The sequence below is a fragment of the Leucoraja erinacea genome, chromosome 7 (assembly GCF_028641065.1).
Source record: "Leucoraja erinacea ecotype New England chromosome 7, Leri_hhj_1, whole genome shotgun sequence".
Lineage (NCBI taxonomy): Eukaryota > Metazoa > Chordata > Chondrichthyes > Rajiformes > Rajidae > Leucoraja > Leucoraja erinaceus.
Window position 1 is genome coordinate 29,817,871 of NC_073383.1, and position 24,455 is coordinate 29,842,325.

The 24,455-nt window shown below is 40.3% G+C and overlaps 1 protein-coding gene across 2 annotated transcripts in view; it reads left to right on the forward strand.

Moving 5' to 3' along the window:
* LOC129698814 (protein TANC1-like) overlaps positions 1-24,455 on the forward strand; it is a 116,889-nt gene that overhangs the window by 34,825 nt on the left and 57,609 nt on the right. For both annotated transcript variants that reach the window (XM_055638114.1, XM_055638115.1), the window contains 8 exons: positions 889-1,050; positions 11,685-11,798; positions 14,148-14,278; positions 16,087-16,258; positions 18,234-18,494; positions 18,962-19,084; positions 21,141-21,422; positions 23,856-24,007. In XM_055638114.1, coding sequence (XP_055494089.1) covers positions 889-1,050; positions 11,685-11,798; positions 14,148-14,278; positions 16,087-16,258; positions 18,234-18,494; positions 18,962-19,084; positions 21,141-21,422; positions 23,856-24,007 — 1,397 coding nt within the window. The remainder of the gene's footprint in view (positions 1-888; positions 1,051-11,684; positions 11,799-14,147; positions 14,279-16,086; positions 16,259-18,233; positions 18,495-18,961; positions 19,085-21,140; positions 21,423-23,855; positions 24,008-24,455) is intronic.

The window sequence follows — 24,455 nt, forward strand, 5'->3', positions numbered from 1 at the left end:
GGGGCAGAGACAGAGAGAGAGGGGGGTGGAAGGGGAGAGAGAGAGGGGAGGGGAGAGAGAGGAGAGAGGCCGGGGGAGGGGAGGGGGGGAGAGGAGGAAGGGAGCGGGCAGCAGGGTGGGCGTCAACCAAAAGGACTGCGAGTTCAGCGGCTTAAATCCAGAGCCCGGGGGGGGGGGGGGGGGGGGTAATAACAGGGGGGGGCTGGTTCCCGAACGCAATACTCCCTCACTACCGGCTGGCGGCTCACGACTGCAGGCTCCAGGGCCCAAGTACGGGGGGGGGAGTGGTCGGGGGTTGACATCACTCGCAGCGAGTGAAACACTGGCAGGCCACGCGAAGCAGATCCATTGTGACGTCATCAGCGAAAGAGCCGGTTTATTTTCAAAGTTATTTCAGATTTGTGAACATTATTCATAAATAACTCGTTGAAAAAAAGAATGAATTTTTCAGATGAGGCGATTTCGGAGTCCACGGGATAAATCTGTACCGACACGAAGATGTGCACGCATGCACGTTATATAATTATATAAGGATGTCGGAGAATGGAATACAAAGAAACCAAACGCACAGCTTTGAAAGCGCCAAATGAATTCCCAAATAGCAGGCTTAGGACACTGGATGTTTCTGTTCTTATCGTTATTGTAATACAACCTTTATTTCTTGCACCATTCACCTCATCTACCTCTCGCAGTTTTGCAGTCTTGTCTATTTTTGCCACTCTAACCCTGTGGTAACTTTTGTCTTGTTGTCTCTTTGTCTTTTACCTATCTCCTTTTACCATCATCTACTCGTACTTGTTTATTTTGGACATTGCATGATATGAAGGTATGCTATCAAATTACTAAATTATTTTTACCAAATGACTAATCTTTATTTTCTTTCAACAGGAGACTCGGGTCTTTTAGATTGCAGTTCTGCCCCCTTTTCAGTACAAGATGATGTATACAAAATGAATGTCTCCAAAGGGGTATCTATGTCGCTTCCATCTTCGCCTCTCCTGCCACGTCAGCCATTTGCAATGCATGCATGGACAGGCAAAAGGTCCCCAGGTATAAATTTTGAACTATGCAGCATCTTAATTATTTCAAGTAGGTGTAGAAATGTTGAATAATTAGCTTTTTAAGGATTTCCTCCCAACAAAACGTTGATTGTACTTTACATTAATATTTAAAACAGGTTTGCACTCTTTCTCCTGCTAGTCTTCTCCCCGTTCTTCCTGGAAACATTGTTTCCTTGTCGGTGTAGGATTTATTATTTAAGTCTTGCATTCTCTAGGAGAATTGAAAACAGAAGTAAGGAGGTTATGCTTTTGTTATACACGGCATTGGTGAGGAATATCTTCACTTGCACAGTCAGGAATACGATGCAAGTTATTTGTTTCCTGTTTAAGGAAGGATGTTAGTGTATTGCAAGCAGTTCAGAGAAGATTTGTTGACCAGCACCTGGAAAAAGTGGGCTGTCCTGTGCAAAAGGATTGGATAAATTGGGCTTGTATCTGGAGGAGTTTAGAAGAGTGAATTGATCGTAAAATGTGTAAGGTCCTAATGGGTTTAAGTAGGTTAGATGTGGAGAGGAATTTTCCCTGTGAGAAAATCTTGAAATAGGGGTCAAGTCCCACCCCAGGCAAACGTTCATCTAACACTGGAGGAATTGCATGCTGTGGTCAGCATACCCCAAGGCCTTTACCATCATAGCCAGGAATTCAACAAAGCCAAACTGAAAAATCACTCCTGAACTACCACCACCATGTCTCCTGCAGCACCAGATTAAACACCTTTGACCACTGCTATACGACCATCAGAGATGCCTATTGCTCCATCCCTCGCCCTCACTTTGGGAAATACGACCATTCAGCTGTGCTGCTTCTTCCTGCATATAGGCAGCGACTGAAGAGCGCACCCCCAGCGGTGAGGACTGCACAGAGCTGGTCAGGGAAGAGAGGAATGACTTCGGAACTGTTTGGCGTCATTAGACCGGGGAATGTTCAAGGACTCGGCAATGAACCTGAATGAATACGCCACATTTGTTACAGACTTCATAAGGAAATGTGTGGAGGACTGTGTTCCAACAAAAACCATTTGAGTGTTTCCGAGCCTTGGATGAACCAGGAGATTCCGCATTCTTCTGATGACCAGATCCCGGGTATGTAGGTTTAGCGACGCGGAGGTGTTTAAAAAGTTCAGATATGACCTTGGTAAGACCATCAAAAAGGCCAAAAGGGACTTTTGCTCAAAGGTGGAGGATGAGGCGGATGTTCGGCAACTGTTACAGGGCTTGAATACCATCACCTCCTACAAGGCAAAATCAGGGGGCAGCTCAAGCGACAACGAAATATCACTCTCCGACGAGCTCAGTGCATTCTACGCACGCTTTGATAGGGAGAACACTGATGTACTTTCCTGAGCCGTCATAAGCCCTAATGGTATTACAGTCTTAGTTACAGAAGCTGACGTCAGAAGATCATTCGAGGGGGTGAACCCTCGGAAAGCGTCTGTACCTGATGATATACCCAGTCGTGTTCTCAAAACCTGTGCAGACCAACTGGCTGGAGTTTTTACGGACATTTTCAACCTCTCATTACTGAGGTCTGAGGTTCCCACCTGCTTTAAGAGGGAAAGGTGAAATACTAATACTACCTAAAGATAATAATAATAGATTTGCTCAATTTTACCAAAATGTATACACATCTAAAATTAAATAGATTAAAAATTTTTTAGATAACTGTAATCTTCCAAAACTGGACCTTTTGGAACAAGAGGAACTTGGAGCTCAAATTACAATCAAAGAAATAGGTGAAACAATAAAATCGTTGAAAAATGGTAAGACAGGACCAGATGGTTTTAGTAATGAATTTTATTTAAAAAATCCATGAGATAACGACCCCTTATTTATTATAATTTATACTCCCACGCTTTTAAAGAAAACAAACTACCTGAAACACTAACAGAATCAACTATTACGCTTATTCCAAAAAAAGATAAAGATTTAGAAGATCCGGGCTCATACAGAGCTATATCACTTTTAAATACAGACCAGAAAATCTTAGCAAAGACTTTAGCAAGAAGATTAAGCAAATATATTAGTAAATTGATAAACCCTGATCAAACGGGGTTTACACCCAAAAGATACTCATTTAATAATTTGAGATTAATATAATGTACTCGCATAAAGTAGAGGAAGAAGATATATCAATTATTTCTTTGGATGCAGAGAAAAGCATTTGATCAGGTAGAGTGGCAATACTTATATAAAGTACTGCAAACATTTAATATGGAAGAGAATTTTATAACATGGGTAAAATTATTGTATGATAAACCGATAGCAAGAATTTTAACTAACAACATGTTATCTCAAAAATTTCAACTATCAAGGGGTAATAGGCAGGGATGTGCGTTATCACCCCTGCTATTTGCCCTTATGATAGAACCTCTGGCTGAAAGTATAAGAATTCATCCGAATATTCAGGGCTATAATACTAGGGACTCAAAGATTAAATTTTCTTTATATGCAGACTATATACTTTTATGTATTACAAAGTCACAAACGAGCATACCAAATTTATTAAATTTAATAGAGGAATTCGGGTCTTTTTCTGGATATAGAATAAACAGGAATAAAAGTGAAATCATGACATTAAAACCTCAAGAACCTACACACTTATTGAAGTTCCCCTTTAATATCGCAACAGAAAAATTTAAATACTTGGGTATTCAGATTACTAGAAAATATAAAGCATTATTCAACGCTAATTTTATACCTTTATTAAATAAACTTAATACGCTGATTAAATTTTGGAAAACACTTCCTTTATCTTTATTAGGTAGAATAAATGCAATAAAAATTATCTTCTTACCACAATTACTATACCTATTTCAGTCTATACCGGTATATATACCAAAATATGAATTAAAAAAATTAGACTCTAATATTACAGGTGCACAACCTTTTATCCGGAGTTCCGGAAACCGAATACCTCCGAAAACCGAACATTTTTTCCAGGATGTCGTCTGCACACCAAAGCTCGCGTTTGGCGCCAAACCTGACCCGAAACGACCCACGGTCAATCCAGGTCTGCACTACTGTAGCGGCTGCCTCCTCCCCGGAGACGGGGGAGACACTTAAACATCTGTAAATCATTGCTTAAATGTTAGTCAGTTAGTTTGGAGGGCTTTTATGTGAAGGGGGGCGGTGAAGGGGGAAACTTTAATTCTTAGTCCCCTACCTGAGGCTCTCGGCGCAGGCTTGTTTGCTTCAACCACGGACATTCCATTCCATCCATCTGCTCACTACCACGCTCTGCCCCCCCTCACTCGCGTCACCCCCCATCCCAGCTGACCGCATGCACTGTCAACCGGGACAACCTCAGATCTCTCCAGCGTGCCCCCATCGCTCCACCCTCTCATAATGCCAACTTTGCCCTCCTCAACACCAGGTCGATCAACAACAAAGTCCTTGCCCTCCATGAACTAATCCTTGACAACACTCTGGACTTCCTTCTGCTCACTGAGACCTGGCAACAACCTAATGTCTTCTTTTCCCTCGATCAAACATCCCCACCTGGATTTAATTACATTTCCAAGCCCCGCCCCTCCCGCCATGGAGGTGGCCTCGCTGTTATTTTCAACCAGAATTTTCGTATCACTGAACTCACCTTCCCCCCAGTAGCATCATTTGAATTCCTTGCCTTCAAAGTCCTTTCCTCCATGACAGTCATCCTCATTTACCGGCCACCTAAACCAAACCCCTCCTTCCTATCTGACTTCACGGAACTCCTCACACTTGCCTCATCCCTCTCCCAACGTCTGCTGCTACTTGGTGAATTAAATATTCACATGGACTCCCCCACCTGCAAGCTCGCATCTGAATTCGCCTTTTTACTGGACAACTTCTCTCACTCAGCACGTCACCTTTCCCACCCATGACAAAGGTCACATCCTTGACCTGGTCTGCTCCACAAATCAACCGGTACTCGACCTCCATCCTTGCCTCTTCCCCCTCTCTGATCATAAGCTTATACGGTTCACCATCCCTTCCATGACACCTCGCCCCCGCTTCCTCCGAGAAATCATCTTCCGTAATCTAAAATCCATTGATCCTCACCATCTCTCTGACCTGCTCTCCGCCACTCTCCCCCTGGACTCAACCCCCATCTCACCTGATGATCTCACAAACCATCTCAACTCCACCTTGTCTACCTCCCTCAACACTCTGGCCCCCCTCAAAACAAGAACCGTAACTTTCAACACATCTTCACCCTGGTACACACCTGCACTTCGTAAACTTCGCCAACTCGAACGACTTACAAATAAATCATCTCTCACAGTCCACCTTGAAGCTTACAAACTCCACCTCACTGACTACAAAGATGCTCTCATTGCTGCAAAATCTGCCTACCTCTCCTCCATATTCACCGATCCCTGCCTAAACCACAGAACCCTCTTCTCCACAGTGGGCAACCTCCTCAAGCCTCGAGCCTACCTCTACATCTACTCCGGATCTCTGCAACTCATTCCTCCACTTTTTCGCTGATAAAATCAGCACCATCTATCAATCTTTATCCCCTGTACCCGACTCCCCAGCATCTACTCCACCACCTACCAAGGCCCTTCCTTTCAACATCTCCACTGACCTCCTTACCCCTCCTCCACACTGCTTCCTCTCCCAGTTTGACCTGGTCACCCCTATTGAAATCTCCAAACTCATCAGCTCTTCCAAACCCACTACCTGCTCCCTCGACCCTCTCCCCACTCCCCTGTTGAAGTCCTGCCTCCCCGTTCTCTGCCCCTACCTCACTAATCTCTTCAACTCCTCATTGTCCCAAGGAATTGTCCCCTCCGCTTTCAAAACTGCTGCTGTTACACCAATCTTAAAGAAATCTGATCTTGATCCCTCCTCTCTCATTAACTACCGCCCAATCTCAAACCTCCCATTTCTTTCAAAAACCCTGGAGCGTATCGTTGCGTCGCAACTTCATTCCCACCTCCTTGCGTATAACCTACTTGAACCCCTCCAATCTGGATTTCGCCCCCTCCATAGCACAGAAACTGCTCTCCTCAAAGTCCTCAACGACCTCCTCACCTCTGCTGACACTGGTTCCCTCAACATCCTCATCCTCCTCGACCTGAGCGCAGCCTTCGATACAGTGAACCATAACATCCTGCTCACCAGACTCAAAGACCTCGGCATTGAAGGCTCTGCACTCAGCTAGTTCCTACCTTTCCAACAGATCCCACTTCATCTCTCTCCACAACCACACCTCTGCTACAGCCACAGTCACTCAAGGCGTTCCCCAAGGCTCCGTACTCGGCCCCCTCCTCTTCATCATCTACATCCTCCCCCTTGGTCAGATACTCCGCCACTTCAATCTGGACTTCCACTCCGCGATGTTGGGAGTCGGCGGCCACAGCGCTCCAGAGCTTACCACACGGCGACCCGGTAAGGCATTGCTTGCTCCCCGCTGGTATCCCAGCGCTGTGGCCGCCGACTCCCAACATCGCGGAGCTGGGGCTGCGGGCATCTGGCCGCGGGCGGCGCTGGATTTGGAGCGCCACGCAGCCAGGGGTAGAGTTCGCCGGGGTCGGAGCTCCAGCCGGCGCCGCCCGCGGCCGGGCGCCCGCAGCCCCAGCTCCGTGATGTTGGGAGTTTGCGGCCACAGCGCTCCGGAGCTTACTGCACGGCGACCCGGTAAGGCATTGCCCGCTCCCCGCCTCTCCGACCAGGTAGGGGATTAAGAATTAAAGTTTCCCCCTTCACCCCCCCACCACATAAAATCCCTCCAAACTAACTGACTAACATTTAAGCAATGATTTACAATGATTCCCCGGTCTCCGGGGAGGAGGCAGCCGCTCCAGACTTTTCAAGCCGCCGGCGCTACCTACCTAATCTACGCTAAAAATCTTCCATTCCGAAATCCGAAAAATTCCAAAATCCGAGAAGTGTCTGGTCCCAAGGCTTTCAGATAAAAGGTTGTGTACCTGTACTAATTTTATTTGGGACTATAGATCACATAGAATTACAAAAAAACACTTATGTAAACCAAAAGAGGTCGGGGGACTTTCACTTCCGAATTTTATGAATTATTACTCGGCAGTGCATATTAAGAATATAATTTATTGGCTGGATAGTTCTACCCAACAGACAGAATGGATAAAAATGGAGAAAGAGGATTGTCATCCTTGTAATATAGGAATAATCCTCTTCTCCCCGAAAAAACGGAATAACACAATATATAAGAAGAACCCAATTATATATGGTACAATAAGAATTTGGAAACAAATAAAATTATCTTTAAAATTAAGAAATTTATCATTGTTAATGCCAATAGCGAATAACCCTTTATTTAAACCATCTCTTATTGATAAAACATATAACCAATGGGAAAGTCTCGGAATTAGAAGGATCGGGGATATGTACGAAATGGGAAACCTACTATCATTCCAACAATTACAATTAAAATTTAAACTGAAAAACAACCAATATTTTAAATATCTTCAGATTTGCGATTTCATGAAAAAATATATACAAGGATATCAAAAAATAACTCCTGAATTATTGGAAGAAGCAATGAATATTGAAGCTGACTCACAAAAATTAATATCATATTTATATAATAGTATTCTAAATATAGACCTACCATCGACAGAGGTACTTAGAGAAGAGTGGGAACGGGAACTAATGATAAAAATTACGAAGGTTACATGGGAAAAGTACTTGATATATATTCACAAATGTTTGATTAATGTAAGATAATCTAATACAATTTAAAATTTTACATAGATTATATTATTCAAAAACAAGATTGAACAAATTTTATCCAAATATACCCCCATTTGTGATAAATGTCTATCCCAAAATGCAACTATAACACACTCCTTAGTTTCCTGCATAAAACTTTATAGATTTTGGAGTGATATTTTCGAAATATTTACAAAATTATTCAAGATAAGAATGGAACCTAATACTGAAATGATTATATTTGGAGTAATGGAAGATGGGAATAAATTGAACACATTTCAAAATTTATTTTTTAACTATGGTTTAATAATAGCAAAAAAATTAATACTTAAATTTTGGAAAAATACACATCAACGCTTAAAATGTGGATTGCAAGTATGTTGGACACTGCACATCTTGAGGAAATGCGATTCCTCCTAATGAATAAATCAGACCAATTCATAACAAGTTGGTATCCATTTGTCGTCTTTTTGGAATCATGGTGCAACACAATTGTAAAAACTAACTGTTTCAGGACTGGACGAGGGTTGGTCAAGATTATAAACAATGATCTCCTTACCCTTTAAAAAAAAAAATTTTTTATGTCTTATTCTCTTTTTTCTATTTTCTTTTTCTCAACCTTCACTCATTTGTCTTCTTTTTCTTCAAACACTATATATCTCACGCTTTTCTATCCTTTACTATCTAATTTCTTATTCAAATCTTTAATATAACAAAAAAAATAAGAAGCTGTACATAAAATGTATTATGAAAATATATATTAGGCACTTTGGTGCCATATGATGATACTTCTAATAAAATAAAATATTAAAAAAAAAAATAAGAGGGCATCAATAATACCGGTGCCCAAAAAGAGTAAGATGACGTGCCTCAACGATTCTTGACCAGTGGCACTAACGTCCATGGTGATGAAGTGCTTTGATAGATTTGTAATGGAGCATGTCAACTCCTACCACAACAAGAACATCAACCCACTACAGTTTGCCTACCACCACAACAGGTCAACAGAGGATGCAATCTCACTGGCTCTCCACTGTGCACTGGACCACTTGGACAATAAAAACACATATGTCAGGCTGTTGTTTATAGACTACAGCTCGGCGTTCAATACCATCATCCCCTCCAAACTGGTTACCAAGCTCACAAAACTGGGACTGTGTATCTTTCTGCAACTGCATTCCTCAACATCCTCATCAACAGACCACAGTTTGTTTGAATTGGCAGAAGCACTTCTTCCTCAATAATAATCACTATGGGAGAATCTCAAGGCTGTGTGCTCAGCCCCTGCTCTACTCAATCTATACTCGCGACTGTGTAGCCGGACACAGTGCGAACTCCATCTTCAAGTTGTCCGACGACACCACCATTGTTGGACGAATTACAGATGGTGATGAATCAGAGGATAGAAGTGAAATCGATCGATTGACCAAATGGTTCCATCACAACAACCTGGCTCTCAATGTCAGTAAGACCAATTAACTGATTGTGGGCTTTGGAAGAGGAAGGATGAGGACCCACAATCCTGTTTATATCAACAGATGGAGAGAGTCAAAAACTTCAAATTCCTGAGTGCATATGTCAGAAGATCTTTCCTGGACCCAGCACACTGATGCAATTATAAAGAAAGCATCAACACCTCTACTTCCTGAGAAGATTATGGAGATTTGGTATGTCAGAGGATTCTCTTGAACTTCTGCAGGTGTACAGTAGAGAGCATATTGACTGGTTGCATTACGGCCTGGTTCGGCAAATTGAATGCCCAAAAACGAAGAGGACTGCAAAAAGTTGTGAACACTGCCCAGTCCATCACCAGCTCTGACCTCACCACCATCGAAGGGATTTAGTGGCGTCGCTGCCTCAAAAAGGCAGCCAGCATAATCAGAGACCCACACCACCCTGGCCACACACTCATTTCACTCCTGCCATCGGGAAGAAGGTAAAGGCGCCTGAAAATTCTTAACATCCAGGTTCACGAACAACTTTGTCCCTACAACCATTCGGCTATTATAAGCTCTGAACTACATAGACTATTATTGTTATTATTGTACTAATATTTGTTTTTTGTGTGTGCGTATGTATGTGTGCGTCTATGTGTATATATATATATATATATACATATATATGTGTGTGTGTGTGTGTATATGTATACACACACACACACATATGATCTCTATATATATGTGTATTTGTGAGTATGTGTGTATATATACACACTGAACTTTTTTTATCGTTTATTATATTGATTACAGTGTACTATCTTTACATATTCTGTTGTGCTGCTGAAAGTAAGAATTTGACATATGACAATGAAATACTCTTGACTTTAAAAAATATGGAGTCATCCATTTAAAACAAAGATGAGTTGAAATTATTTCTACGGTTGCTGAAAGTCTCAAACGTGGTAGAACAGGGCTAGCTGAATATTTTTAAGGCAGACGTGGAAAGGTTCTTGATAAAAAGAGGGATGAATGATTACTGTGGTTGATAGGGATCTAAAATTGAGTATTAATCAGATCTGCCAGGATTTTGTTAAATGCTGGAACACGCTCAAGGAGCTGAGTGGCCAACTCCTTCAATATCATTTGTTTGTGTGTTCAACTTATTTACATAATGCACTAGTGTACATTCATAGCATGAGACATACTGCCTGGCATATTTGTTAGCACTAGAGCCTGGTCATGCAAGAAATATGTAGAGCAGGCAAATTGTGTCCCTGGCTACTGTACAATGCTGATTTAAGCAAGTGCTGTCAAATTGGACCTCATTGCGATGCCAATAACACATATTCCTTTTGCACAGAAGACCTAGTGTTTACCAGATGGATGGACATCATAGCTTATGCAATTTAATGAGTTCATCACTTAATTGATGGTTTGTTGCTAATAGATTTATATGTGTTGATTTGCAATCACAGACATCAGAGATTATTGTTAGAGAAGCATGGCAAACTAAAATAATAGGCTGATCAAGTATGACCCAACTGGCATATGTTCTGTATTTTTCCTTGGGTGATCGATGATTTGCTTTTTGTTTGATAGGAGAAACTAATTACAACAAATTAATTTTTAGGACTTAGGTTTTCTGATAGGAGAAAATATATAGCGACAAATGTGTTGGTAATCATATTTTATGTTAACTAACAAAAAATATACATCATAAATCCTCTGTATCATCAATTGCTTGAGTAGATTCAATAATATGACCAGTGGAAAAATATTTTAAGGCTTCGGATAAAAAGATCGGGAAAATAAATTATTAGATAGAATTTTTTTTTAAATGGGCATAAATGGCATCCTTCTGTGACTTTTAAGTTTCTAAGTAAGGTGAATCTACAAAACTTACAATTCTCGTGTGACAGTGCTATCACTGATTATATGACTGATGAGAGGAGTTAAGGGCCTGTCCCACTGTACGAGGTAATTCAAGAGCTCTCCCGAGTTTAAAAAAAAAAATCAAACTCATGGTAAGCATGTAGAATGTACTTAGTGGGTACATCAGAGCTAAGGACATCTCTTAGCGGCTCGTAACGCGAACGGCAGGTACTAGGGAAATGCGGTAAGCTCGTGAAGTCTTGTGAAAATTTTTCAACATGTTGAAAAATGTCCACGAGCCCCGAGTACCTACAAGCGGCTATTAGTAATTCTCTGAGTTCGAATCAGGGGAAACTCGGGAGAACTCTTGAATTAGCTCGTACAGTGGGACATGCCCTTAAGTTGAATACCCTTTAAACTAGTGAAAGAGAGTTTAAATGACAAGCAAATTGAATATGTATTTTAAGTGTTTTTTGCTAATAATACCCATTTGTGGTTATTGCTTTGACTTTATGATATGGTTTACTTGACTGGAGTTTTCTTCCATAATCATTTATTCAAAAGGATGAGCATTATATTTCATTTTCTCCCGAATATAGTATTACTTGATGATTTTAGCAATTTTTTTCTTTGTATAGGCCAGATCAGGAAGCTGAAGTATGTGGAAAGTCCTAAGGTACCAGGAGATACAATTGCCTCTGCATTGACCAAGTTAGCAGAGAAAAGGGACCATTCCCAACTTGGACACAATGGTGAGTAAAACGTTTTTTTCTTTCAATAGTCACAGTATGATTTGAAGTTGCTGTGGTTTTAAACAAAGAAATGAAAGAGCTGGGACATTGTTGGCCGGTGAGGGCATGTTTGGCCAAAGGGCCTGTTTTCACTCTGTATGACTCTATGATGGAATCACGTCGATGGGATGTACAATGTTTTGCACTGTGCATTTAATGCAAGCATTAGTAAACCAAGAGAGCAGGAGGAGTCACATTAAGTAATTAAATTACTTAAGTAATTAAATGTGAGGTTATCCATTTTGGTGGCAAAAACAGGAAAGCAGACTATTATCTAAATGGTTGCCGATTGGGAAAGGGGGAGATGCAGCGAGACCTGGGTGTCATGGTACACCAGTCATTGAAGGTAGGCATGCAGGTGCAGCAGGCAGTAAAGAAAGCAAATGGTATGTTAGCTTTCATTGCAAAAGGATTTGAGTATAGGAGCAGAGAGGTTCTACTGCAGTTGTACAGGGTCTTGGTGAGACCACACCTGGAGTATTGCGCACAGTTTTGGTCTCCAAATCTGAGGAAGGACATTATTGCCATAGAGGGAGTGCAGAGACGGTTCACCAGACTGATTCCTGGGATGTCAGGACTGTCTTATGAAGAAAGACTGGATAGACTTGGTTTATACTCTCTAGAATTTAGAAGATTGAGAGGGGATCTTATAGAAACTTACAAAATTCTTAAGGGGTTGGACAGGCTAGATGCAGGAAGATTGTTCCCGATGTTAGGGAAGTCCAGGACAAGGGGTCACAGCTTAAGGATAAAGGGGAAATCCTTTAAAACCGAGATGAGAAGAACTTTTTTCACACAGAGAGTGGTGAATCTCTGGAACTCTCTGCCACAGAGGGTAGTTGAGGCCAGTTCATTGGCTATATTTAAGAGGGAGTTAGATGTGGCCCTTGTGGCTAAGGGGATCAGGGGGTATGGAGAGAAGGCAGGTACGGGATACTGAGTTGGATGATCAGCCATGATCATATTGAATGGCGGTGCAGGCTCGAAGGGCCGAATGGCCTACTCCTGCACCTAATTTCTATGTTTCTAAATTACATTAAATTAACGTCACATTAAATCACAATAAGGTTCACCCTCATTAGTAAAACAACTTGGTTAACTAGTAGACACAACGAACTGCAGATGCTGGTTTACAAAAAAGGCACAACATGCTGGAGATCATGGATAGATGATGTATCGTTTTGGATCGGGTCCCCTCTTCAGACTGTAGGGGGAGAGAAAGCTGGAAAGGTAGAGGGGGTGGGGCAAACAAAGCATAGGTGGATACAGGTGAGGGGAGTTTTGATTGGAGGGTGTGTGTACAAAGGCCAGAGATGGAAAAAGACCAAAGACTGAAATAAGGAGTGAAGATATGTGAAATATGAAGCCTGGGGAAGGGGTAACGTGGAAGGGGAGGGAATACAGATTTTGTCCAGATTTAAGGAGGTGCCGGACTGTCAGTTGCTGGAAAATAAATGGTGTAAAAAAAAAGTTAAATAAATAAATAAAGCACAAAACAAAACCAGAAGTCCCTAGTGCAAACAAAACAATTCGTAGTTTAGTTGTGGTTTGTGGTGTTCAACAGCATGATGTTGGGAAGATGCTGTCTTGAACTTCGAAGTCAGTTTGCTGGCCTCTATACCTTTTTCGCGATTGGAGGAGTGAAATGACAGTGGTTCTTCATGATGTTGACTCCATTTTTGAGAATGCAGTCAGAGCTGGCCCCACTCCAATCTTGCTCGCCACCCCACGCTTCTCAGTTTATGCTAATAGATTTTCTATTTCATTTTGTCCTTAGAAGTACCCTTATTCTCCTGGTCTCAATTTTTAGTTGGAGATGCTGTTTTGGTGGGGTATTTAACCCTCCAGCTTCAGCAATAGTTATAAATTATTGTATGTCAAATTAAAGCTAAACACAGCCCTGCTGCTTTGATAATTAACTTAAATCAAGCATTGAATCTAGGGCAGCTTGGTGTGTGCAGTGAGTTACATTGTATTCATCGCTAGGAAACTGTCCATTAAAAAGCTTGGTGACACAAGGAACTGCAGAATCTTGGGCAAATACATAGTGCTGGCAAAGAGTTTAGTGATTTTTCGACTTGCTTCATGTTTGATAATTTCCTGCTTTTGTGTGAGCTTTCCAGAAACTGCATTGTTATAATTGGCTTAGCAACGTAAGGTACATGGGGTGAATTTATTCTAAGTGAACATTGTAAAATGTATTTGAAGTAACGCCATTTCTCAAAATATTCAGCAACCTTGTTACAGAACCTCAATTGGGACAAGCAGACAGTGCTTTCGCAGCAAGTTTAATGATGTTATTTTTAACAGAGTCGCAAAAAAGCAATGAACGAAGTTCTTCCCCTGCTGCTCAAGAACTCATGACAAGATTGGGCTTTCTACTGGGTGAAGGAATTCCAAGTACTGCTCGTCTGCCTGCAGAAGAGAAGAATGAAAAAATGGTATGTTTGACAAATTTATCAGGTAATATCTAGTTTATTTGTCTGTCCAAAATCGGTAAGATCTTTATAAAGTCCTCCATGATAAATAGAACATTTGGAAGGTAATTCAAATTCCTTTGAGGATTTATTATATACTAGACTAAGTGGGACCTGTTGGGTCCCATGTTCACATGGGAGGGCTGGTCCCCCAACGCAATATTCCACCTCTCCACCATTTCCAATATTGCTGGCCAGTGGTGGGGGCGCTAGTATGGGCTGAAGGGATTCCTCCTGGGCTAGTACAGGCCTGATGGGCCGAAGGGGCTCTTTAAATCAAAATCTCAGTGAAAGGCACTTGGGCCAAAATGCTCCTCCTGGGCTCATACGGCCTTGTGGGCCGAAATTAGCGGTTTCAGGCAAGCCAAACAACTCATTTCATTTCCATTTCATTTCAGGCACAGGGCAGGCCAAACACCTCATTGCATTTTAATTTCCAATTCCATTGCAGTTTCAAGCACAGGACAGGCCGAACAGCTCATTGCATTTTCATTTCACTTCCATTGCCATTGCAGTTTCAAGCACGGGGCAGGCCAAGCCAAACAGCTGATTGCATTTTCATTTCACTTCCATTGCCATTGCAGTTTCAAGCACAGGGCAGTCCGAACAACTCATTGCATTTTCATTTCACTTCCATTGCCATTACAGTTTCAAGCACAGGGCAGGCCAAGCCAAGCCAAATAGCTCATTGCATTTTCACTTCATTTCCATTGCCATTGCAGTTTCAAGCTTAGGGCAGGCCAAGCCAAACAGCTCATTGCATTTTCACTTCATTTCCATTGCCATTGCAGTTGCAAGCATAGGGCAGGCCAAGCCAAGCAGCTCATTGCATTTTCAATGAATTTCCTTTGCCATTGCAGTTTCAAGCACAGGGCGGGCCAAGTCAAACAGCTCATTGCATTTGTCACTTCATTTACATTGCCATTGCAGTTTCAAGCACAGGGCAGGCCAAGCCAAACAGCTCATTGCATTTTCACTTCATTGCCATTGCAGCTTCAAGCACAGGGCAGGCCAAGCCAAACAACTCATTGCATTTTCACTTCATTTCCATTGCCATTGCAGTTTCAAGCATAGGGCAGGCCAAAACTCATTTCATTTTCATTAAGGGCTAACAAATCATTTATTGCAAGTACATTGCAGACTCGCAGTTCAGTTGATTCACAGCCTAGAGTGAGAGTCGTGGCCTCTCTCTCGCAATCCTGCAGAGTGACTGAGTCATGTTCAGGCGTCCGGGGTTTTATAGTCCCCCCCCCCCCCCCCCCCGGAAGGGGCGTTACCTTCATCGCGGTGAGAGGATCTCCAGGTTTTTTAAACACTCATAACTTTTTTATTTCTCATCGCTGAGAAAAATCCTCGGGGCCTGCTCAGCGGAGGAGGACTGTGAATAAGTTGGTCGAAAATCATAGTGATATATGGTAGCGTTTTTTCTAAAATCAATATACAGCGCAGACAGGAAGTGGTCAAGATGAGACTTTTAATTATATAGATGCTGATGATTTCCACCTCTTTTATCCCTGCCAATCACCTCTGTCCTCCACCAACTTTCCCTTCTGTCAATAATCTCAAATGTTCTGTCTCGCGTGTTCACTCCTTCATTTCTTGCCTACATTCGTGCCCTCTAATTCTCCTTGATATAAAATGTGTTAAATATGCATATACTGATCTGCAAAATGCTCAATATTCTTGACTAATTATCAAATACTTATTCTGCAAATGTTTATGGACTTTTTTTTTTTGTTTTAAATCCTTCATGGTTTTCAACTGCTGATCAGAGAATCAGTCCATGTTCGACACTAACCAGCAGTACTGCATCTCCAGGCACTGACAGCCCATGCTCAACTCTGAATAGTTCTATCAGCAAGCCACCTCAAAACAAACCCAGTCCTTGTGGGACTACCACCAGCTTAAGCTCCACACTCGAAAGCAAGGACAGTGGCATTATAGGTAAGAGTTTTATGTCCTGAAAATAAATAATCATTTTAGTTAAAGATGGATCAGTAATTCTTAAAAACAAAGTGCTTGAGCTCCAGCATCTGCAGCGTCGTCCGCCCTCAGTGATTCTTAAGTTGGTTCATAAGAATTGCTGTGTAAATTATTTGCAATAATGACAGCTGCATTTTCAAAAACAGTGGATGAATTATTCTAATCATTTATAATAATTTTGATGCTAATTTTGTAAGCTTTTGAGGCGATGGGAACATCTGAGATAACAGTGGGTAGATCTTTTCACTCAAGCTGTGAAATCTATTGCTTGGTAGCTCTGAACTGTACAATCTTTCACTCCAGTTAAGTGCCACCTCGACTCCAGTGTTGCACTGGTGGATTTCTTTAAAGATTTAGTTTATGTTTTTTATGTTTTAAAATATTTTTCACCTTTTAATTTTAATTATTTAGAAGTGCATGAGATATTTTATGAATATCATAATTGCGAGTGACAGGGAGGTAGGGCCTGTCAAAGCCTTGTCATCAGCATTGTTGGCTGCTTCAAATTGTCAAAGAGTGCATAATTCTGCAATTCAGTAGTTTTATTATTGAAACTACTGAATTGCAGAATTGTGCACTCTCATTATTGAAATAAACTTTCCGTTTCAAAATGTCATTAGCTTAATTATTGGATTCATCTGCATATCATTCCTTTAGTTAGAAATTCAGCCATTGTCCCACTCTTCTAGCCTGTTGCTAGCCCATTGGTAAAAAATATCAAAAAGATAGACACAAAGTGCTGGAATAACTCAGCAGGTCAGGTAGCATCTCTGGAGGACATGGATAGGTTACCTTCGGGTCAAGACCCTACTTCAGACTGAAAGTAATGGTTGGGGGTGAAGAGCCGGAGGCGGCAAGGAAAGACCAGGACCAATCAGGGCTGGGACCTCAGGCAGGGAGGTGCCCTGGTAGGCCCATTGTAGGCTAGGGAAGGGTAGGTGTGATATCAAGAGGGATACAATATGGTGAACTGTGGAACTGGTTAAACGACTAAGGTGGAGGAAGAGGAACGGGATGGGAATGTTAGTAGGTTACTTAAAAATAAAGAATACAACGTTCATAAGGCTGGGTTGTAAGCCATTAAGGTTGCTAAGGTTGAAATTGCCATTAAGTTTCATTGGGCATTTGTTTAGATATATTGTTTGTTCCCAAGGTAAATTTATTCATTGTTTCAACTGTTCATATTTTGGTCAATCTTATTGCTACCTACCTGTGAAGGCAGAGAATCTGTAAATTCTACTTGGCCTATAGAACACACTCCCAACAGATATTTGCATGCCTGGTTCTTTTCTAGTTCACATCTGTTCTGATTTTGAAGTCCTGCATCATAAGTCTACGGGGAAATTAAATGAACTAAATGTTGATGTTTTGTTATCATTTTGATTCCGCAGAAAATGATATGCTGGTTTAAAAGCCAATTTTGGGGAGTTGTTTTCAGTCCCGAATGAAGAAAGTCTCAATGTGTTAGAACAATATTTAGACACTGAAATGATTAACAAAATGGTTAAAGTACTAGACAAGCATTTGTTATCCTTAACTAATTACTCATGGATGGAACTTTGAATGATACCATGGCAGCTGGGAAATTTAGTTCATTAAATAAATCTGGAATTAGAAGCGACTCTCAAAAATGGTGATAAAAAAAAAACACTGCTTTACAATCCATCTAGTTTGTTAAATTCCTTCTGATGGGCAGATGTAAATCTACCTTTATTCTATTCACTGAGGTTTGATTCAGATCTGCAATAATCTGGATAAATCTTAATTCCACAAAGGAATGTGATATGCATCAATTTTAAAAGTGGGCACATGTGGTAGATTTTGTACTCATCAAATTAAAATAAGCCATTCAATGATGCAAGGGCATTCAGAGATAGGCAATACATATAGGTTCTTAATGAGAATGAATTGTAAGAAAAATGTATCAAATTTTTAGCTACAGTAACCAGCTCATCTGAAAATGAGGAGAAAAGTGGTTCCAGTCTAGAATGGAACAAAGATGGAAGCATGAAGGACTGTCTACAACTTGGTATCACAAAGAATTTAAGAGCTGAAAGGAGTTTGCCTGAAGCAGAAGAGGGTGCACACAGTTCGGCCTTAAGTCTGTCTAAAACAGAAGCCACTTTAGATGGCCCTGTTGCTTATTTGAACCAGTCTGTGCCACCATACCTGATGCCAAGACCTAATTCAGTTGCTGGTATGTACATTTATATTCATAGGCAGAGGTATATTCTTGGTTAGATTTCATTCGAAAAAGTATTGAAATGGAAACTATAAAATAAAACAAAAACATAACTAAATGTTTAGCTTGCACCAATCTGAGCAGCATGAACTGACCTGTGGATAGCTATCAACAGTTTTAGATGATGCATTTGCTTTCCTTCATAACTGGTGCCAAAAGTAATGATAAAGAAATTGTTATTGTACATTTTATGTGAAAATATTTGATGCGACCTGAATATTTAAAGAGGAGAAACTATCAGCGAGTTCCTAATTTCCTTTGTCTTACAACACTCTTTTGAGGAAAAAAATAATTTAAAAAACATTTTAATAGCTTGAAGGATTTGAAGAAAGCTAATTGTATAGCCATATATTTTAAAGTTACTTGAAATGTGTGCAACAAGTATAATGACATTGGATGGTTTGACCTGTTTATTGACACAGCAACCAGCTCAGCAAAGTTGGAGGATTTGAGTTATCTGGATGAAAGGAACACCCCTCTGCGTACCTCTATGAGGATGCCGTGGCATAACACAGCTGGAGGGAAAGTACAGCAAAATATAAAAGGTGTGGCATTGCAGTGTGTAAATCAAACTTTCTTGAAAGGTTAGATATTCTGTAATATAGTCCAACACGTAACCAAACAAATATTTTTTAACTTAATTACCGGGAAACCAAAACCACATGGAAGAAAAACTTAAAGGAAATGTGAGTGACTAATTTGATTGCTTTTCTGGGTTTGTGTTAAAATAGGCATTGTTCTACTTCTGGTGTAATGTTCTTCTCTACTGTATCCTGTAATTTATTAACATTGTCTGAATCTAGTAACTTCAACCATTTGTGAAGGGAAGAAAAATCAGATAAATACTTCAGAATTGGGATTCTTTTTAAGTCCTAGAGTCATATCGCATCTTTTTTTTTTTTACCCACAATGTTGGTTGGCCTATCCTCAAGCAAAGGATTAAAATTTGAAGATTCTGAAAACAGGTTTTGGGACAACTTTTAACCATTACTAACTAGCATGGGATTAATAAGTGCTATATTTCATCAGTTTTGGATAAGAATTTAGATAGAATGAATAAATATAGCAAGAAAAACTGAGAAGGATTTGACAGTAGCAATTGAGCAACAGTTACTAGAAGCTTTTATTTTCTAATCTTATAGATATAGCACCACCAATCAATGTGATCATGGCTGATCATCCCCGTTCCTGCCTGAGGAAAGATCAGCCTGCTTGCTTGCAAAGGGAAAATTCTAACCATTTTATGCCATTCTTATTTTTTACTGATTTCTAAGGTTTTAGTTTCACCAGTACATTTGTAAACTTGCTTTTGATTTGATTTGATTTGATTCAATTTATTGTCCTTGCACTTTTCAGTGCAACAAAATGGTTTAGCCTGCAGTCATAACATAGAAAAAAACCAAACACTCAACACAGTTTAAAGTCCCAAAGTCATTGTCTCTTCCATCCTTGCTTTCCCTCTGCGCTGAGGCAATCCGGGACTCCGATGTTGTGACCCCGCCGAGTGATGGTAGGTAAGTCCCGCGGCGGAATCCGTGCTCCGCAAACGGGCCGGTTCAAACTCCGCGGCTCGGGGGGGTCGAAGCTGCCGAAGCTGCCATCCTCCAGTCCAAGCGGAAGCAGCTGTAGTTGAGGGAGCTCCGGAAACAGAACTCGAGCTCCCGATGGTGTCGCCCACTGGCACGCGGCCGAGCCTCCGAGGCTCCAAAGTTGGGTCGCACCGCAACCACAGCCCCGGTCGGCCAGCCTCGCATTGGTAAGTCCTGGCTCTGCCTCCGCAGCCTTGAGGTCGGTCGCAGTTGGAGGCCGCCAGCTCCGCGAAAGGCCTCAGCGCAGACGGACACGGAGACGGGGGGATACGGCAGGAAAGGTCGCATCCCCCCTGAAGGAAGAGTCAAAAAACATGTTACACCCACCCCCCCCACACATACACAACTAAATAAGCTGTAAAAACAGGACAAGAGAAAACAAAAAACAGAAAAGACAAACGGACTGCAGGCGAGCCGCAGCTGCAAGGCAGCGCTGCCACTTCCGGAAGTTAAATTTTCATCCCAATTTATCGCATCAGAATATTACTTTTTTAATGTTTCTGTTGAATGAAATGGATTGTTTGACAATTATATTTGAGGTGGTTGTTTTATCCAAATGTATATTTTTGATAATAAAACAGTTTTTGCATCATGAATGAAAAAATATATCGTGATATTTCATTAATGACTATTGTCTGTTAAACTCATACGCACATTTTTTTTTGTGGGAGCTTTGAGGGTGGGGCTTGTTTTTGCTATATGACCATGTGACTCCATCAAATTGTTTAGATATCACTTAGGGATTTATAACTAAGATCTGTAATCATATCTGATTTCACAATTAAAGTTCTGATTTCTGAGCAATGAAATCATATGTTTGTTTTTCTTGTAATACATTAGTTTATCTTTCATTGGTTTTGATGGACAAAGATTTATCTTTGATTTTCGACTACTTTTGCAAAATATGTTTTGAAAACATAAGCTCCAGTGGCAATATTTGTAGTAATGTTCTGAGCAAATTGTAATGGTGCCCAAGTGGGAAATAATAATCCAATCTGTCTGTTATTTTTAGCACGATTTACTCCCTACAAACCAGTTGATATTGTCTTAAAGCCATTGTTGTTTGAAGTGCCAAGCATCACTACAGATTCAATATTTATTGGTCGGGATTGGCTGTTCCAGAAGATAGATGGGAATTTTAAAAATGAGCTGTCTCCAATGAACAAAGGAACAATAATTGTTGGAAATGTTGGATTTGGGAAAACGGCCATTATTTCCAGACTGGTGGCACTGAGCTGTCATGGAGGTCGAATGAGACAAATTGCATCAAACAGCTCTAGTGCATTCTCAAAAAGTGAGTAACCTATTTGCAATTATGACGGAATATACCAGGTACTATCCAGATAATGAATTCATGCAGACTCCGGTCAAATAAGTTTCCAATATTCTGCAGGCAGCGGCAAATGTATTTTTTGCATAAAAATGAATTGGGTGCATTACATGGAGGTAAACACTATGTTAATACCATTAAATGTGATTGTATTTAAATGATAGAGGTGGGCACATGGTTAATTATTATGGAATAAGTACCATTTATGGCATATAAGATATATGATATCAACATTGTCAAGTCCAGCAAAAGTGTTTTGTCTAGGGACCTGCAGTGTGTACCCATTAGCCATATCCTTTGATTGTTTCAGATGCTGAATATCTGCTGATATTTGAAGTTTGGAATGTAAACAATAAATGGGAGAAATACTGAGTTGGCCATTAGTGCATTTTACAATCTTCTGTATTTAATGTGTAAGAAGGAACTGCAGATGCTGGTTTAAACTGAAGATAGACACAAAAAGCTGGAGTAACTCAGCGGGACAGGCAGCATCTCTGGAGAGAAGGAATGGGTGATGTTTCGGGTAGAGACCCTTCTTCAGACTTCAGATAAGGGAAACATTTTCCTTATCCCTAACCAGTCTGAAGAAGGGTCTTGACCCGAAAAGGAAATGTTTCCCTTAGCCCTAACCATGCTGCCTGTCTCGCTGGGTTACTCCAACTTTTTGTGTCTATCTTCTGTGTTTAATACTGAGTTTAGTGCTTGTATATTGATTACAGGTCCTTTCCTTTGGCAAGCAGGTATAATTATTCTGCTTTTATCAAATACATCTTTCTAGCTTTATTTATCCCTTTACTACTTAAAAATATTGTTAATCATTCCTCCAGCCATTCATTTTGTTCACTCCTGCCATCGTTTGCATTCCAGACCACAACACTTGTAACATTTTCTATTTCTGATAAATAAATTCAAATTTTCACTCCTCAGTGGCAGCCTGACCTGTTATTTTCAGCATTCCGTGTAAGTTTTCTTTATTGTGACATTACATGTATATTTATGTTTGATTTTATTAATTCCGTGAATTTTTGAAGGTAAATAACTCACTTTTAAAGCTTTTATGGACCAATTTTTATTAAAGGATCAACTTTATGGACAAAACTTTTAAATGAAAATAGCTGCGGTTCATGATCTCTGCTTTCAACCATAGAATTTGAAAGATGCTTTATTTTTGTTTACTATCAGATTTCCGTACATTTCCCCTTTGAACAAGCACATTATTTTGTTTCATGTGCGAAACATTTTTGTCCCTGAAGGTCAGAAGAAATAATCCCCGAAAGCATGTCAGTGTTGCTTTAACTTTTCATGAAAAATGTCTGAAAAGAAACAAGCTAAATCTTGGTGGAACAGGATATCTTGTGCATTAATTAGATTTTTAATGTGATTTTGGCTGGAATATAGTTTGTGCAAATAAATTGCGGGAAGTGAGGGGGCATGTAGAAAATAAGTTACATTGAACCTATTAGTCTGTCTCCATAACATATGAAATGTTATGTTTGAATAGAAACAATGACAAAAGGAGACAAATAAGTTACAAGAAGAGAGCCAAAAGAGAAATGAAAAAAATAAAATAATTAAAATTGGATATTTTGAATAATCTTAAAACAATTTGCCCCAAATCCCAATCTTCCCTTGTCATTGTCCTCGTCACTTTTTAAAATAAAAGTCTGCAGGAGGAGCTTTGATCTGCAGAACCAAGAAGCAGGAAAAATAGATGTAAGGTTTAGACCAGCCATGATCTTATTGAATGACGGAGCAGGCACAAGGGGATGAATTGACCAGGAACTATTTCATGTTTTTCTATTGATCTGGTGCAGGAATTAAATTACTGTACATAGCTGTTCTTTTAACTGCCATAGACACTATGGGGCAAATGGGCTCTTCCTGTGTCACACTTTTTCTGAGAATCTGTAATTTTGCCCAGTGCCAAATACTTTTTTGACATTTTCTTTTTGTTGTTCTGCCCTGCCTGCATGACATGATGTACATTGAACAAAGCTCCGTGCTGCGCAGGACCAGCTGATCATTTAGGGTCACTATTGGCCAGTATGTTCAGACTTGTGGGTCTTAATCAGGCAAGTGCACGGCAGTAGGATATCCAAGTAGAAACTCAGTTGTGGGTCCCTATCCAGCAAAATCCAGATTGCTGAATGATTAGCATCATAATTGCTGACAGATCTTTATTCTTTCCAACACATCTAGGGCACTTTAAAATCCAAATATGTTCATGTTAATAGGTATTCAGAACTTAAGATGCCTATTGCTTGTGACATTTTGTGCTTGGGTTTGTGACAGACTTGATAGCCCCTTTAACAATTTTTATTTGGGAAATCGGAAAGACACGAGATTAATGTTTAACTTTTTTTTAAATGACAATTAATCTACTTAAATCGTTAATAGATGCGGACCCACATCAGGAACCTGCGATGAACCAGCCACTCCAAATCTCTCCTCCCTATCAATGTACTGACACGTTGGGCAGTGAGAATTATCCTGGAACACCTGAGCTACAAAAGCAAAGGGATGAAGCTTTGAAGAGACTTGCAGCTCAGGTAAACCACAACTTTGTTGCTAACTTTTTGATGCAGAGAAATGTATCCACTTTTTTCAGAAATAAATCTATCCACTTTTTTTCAGAAAGAGGTCTCATATCTATGATGATTGTATGGGTTACCAGAATCCTTCAAGCAGTTTGAGAGTGGCATTGCATAATTCTATCGTTTGTTCTGAGAAAGTGGGATACAAAAGTATTTTGTACCTAGGATACAAAAAGATCTGCAAATCTTTGGCTATTGACTTGCAGTGGTTAGATGTAAAATCTTACTTTTTTATTAAAATGCATATTCTTAATCAGTGTTCAGGGAAGCACATTTCACAATTCCATCCCATTTTCAATCAATATAGAAAATTAGTGGCTTTGTTAAATTTCATGTTTATAGAATGGCCCAATGATAAACCAACATGTTTTTTCAAAAAAGTTAATGGATTTTACAGTTTAAA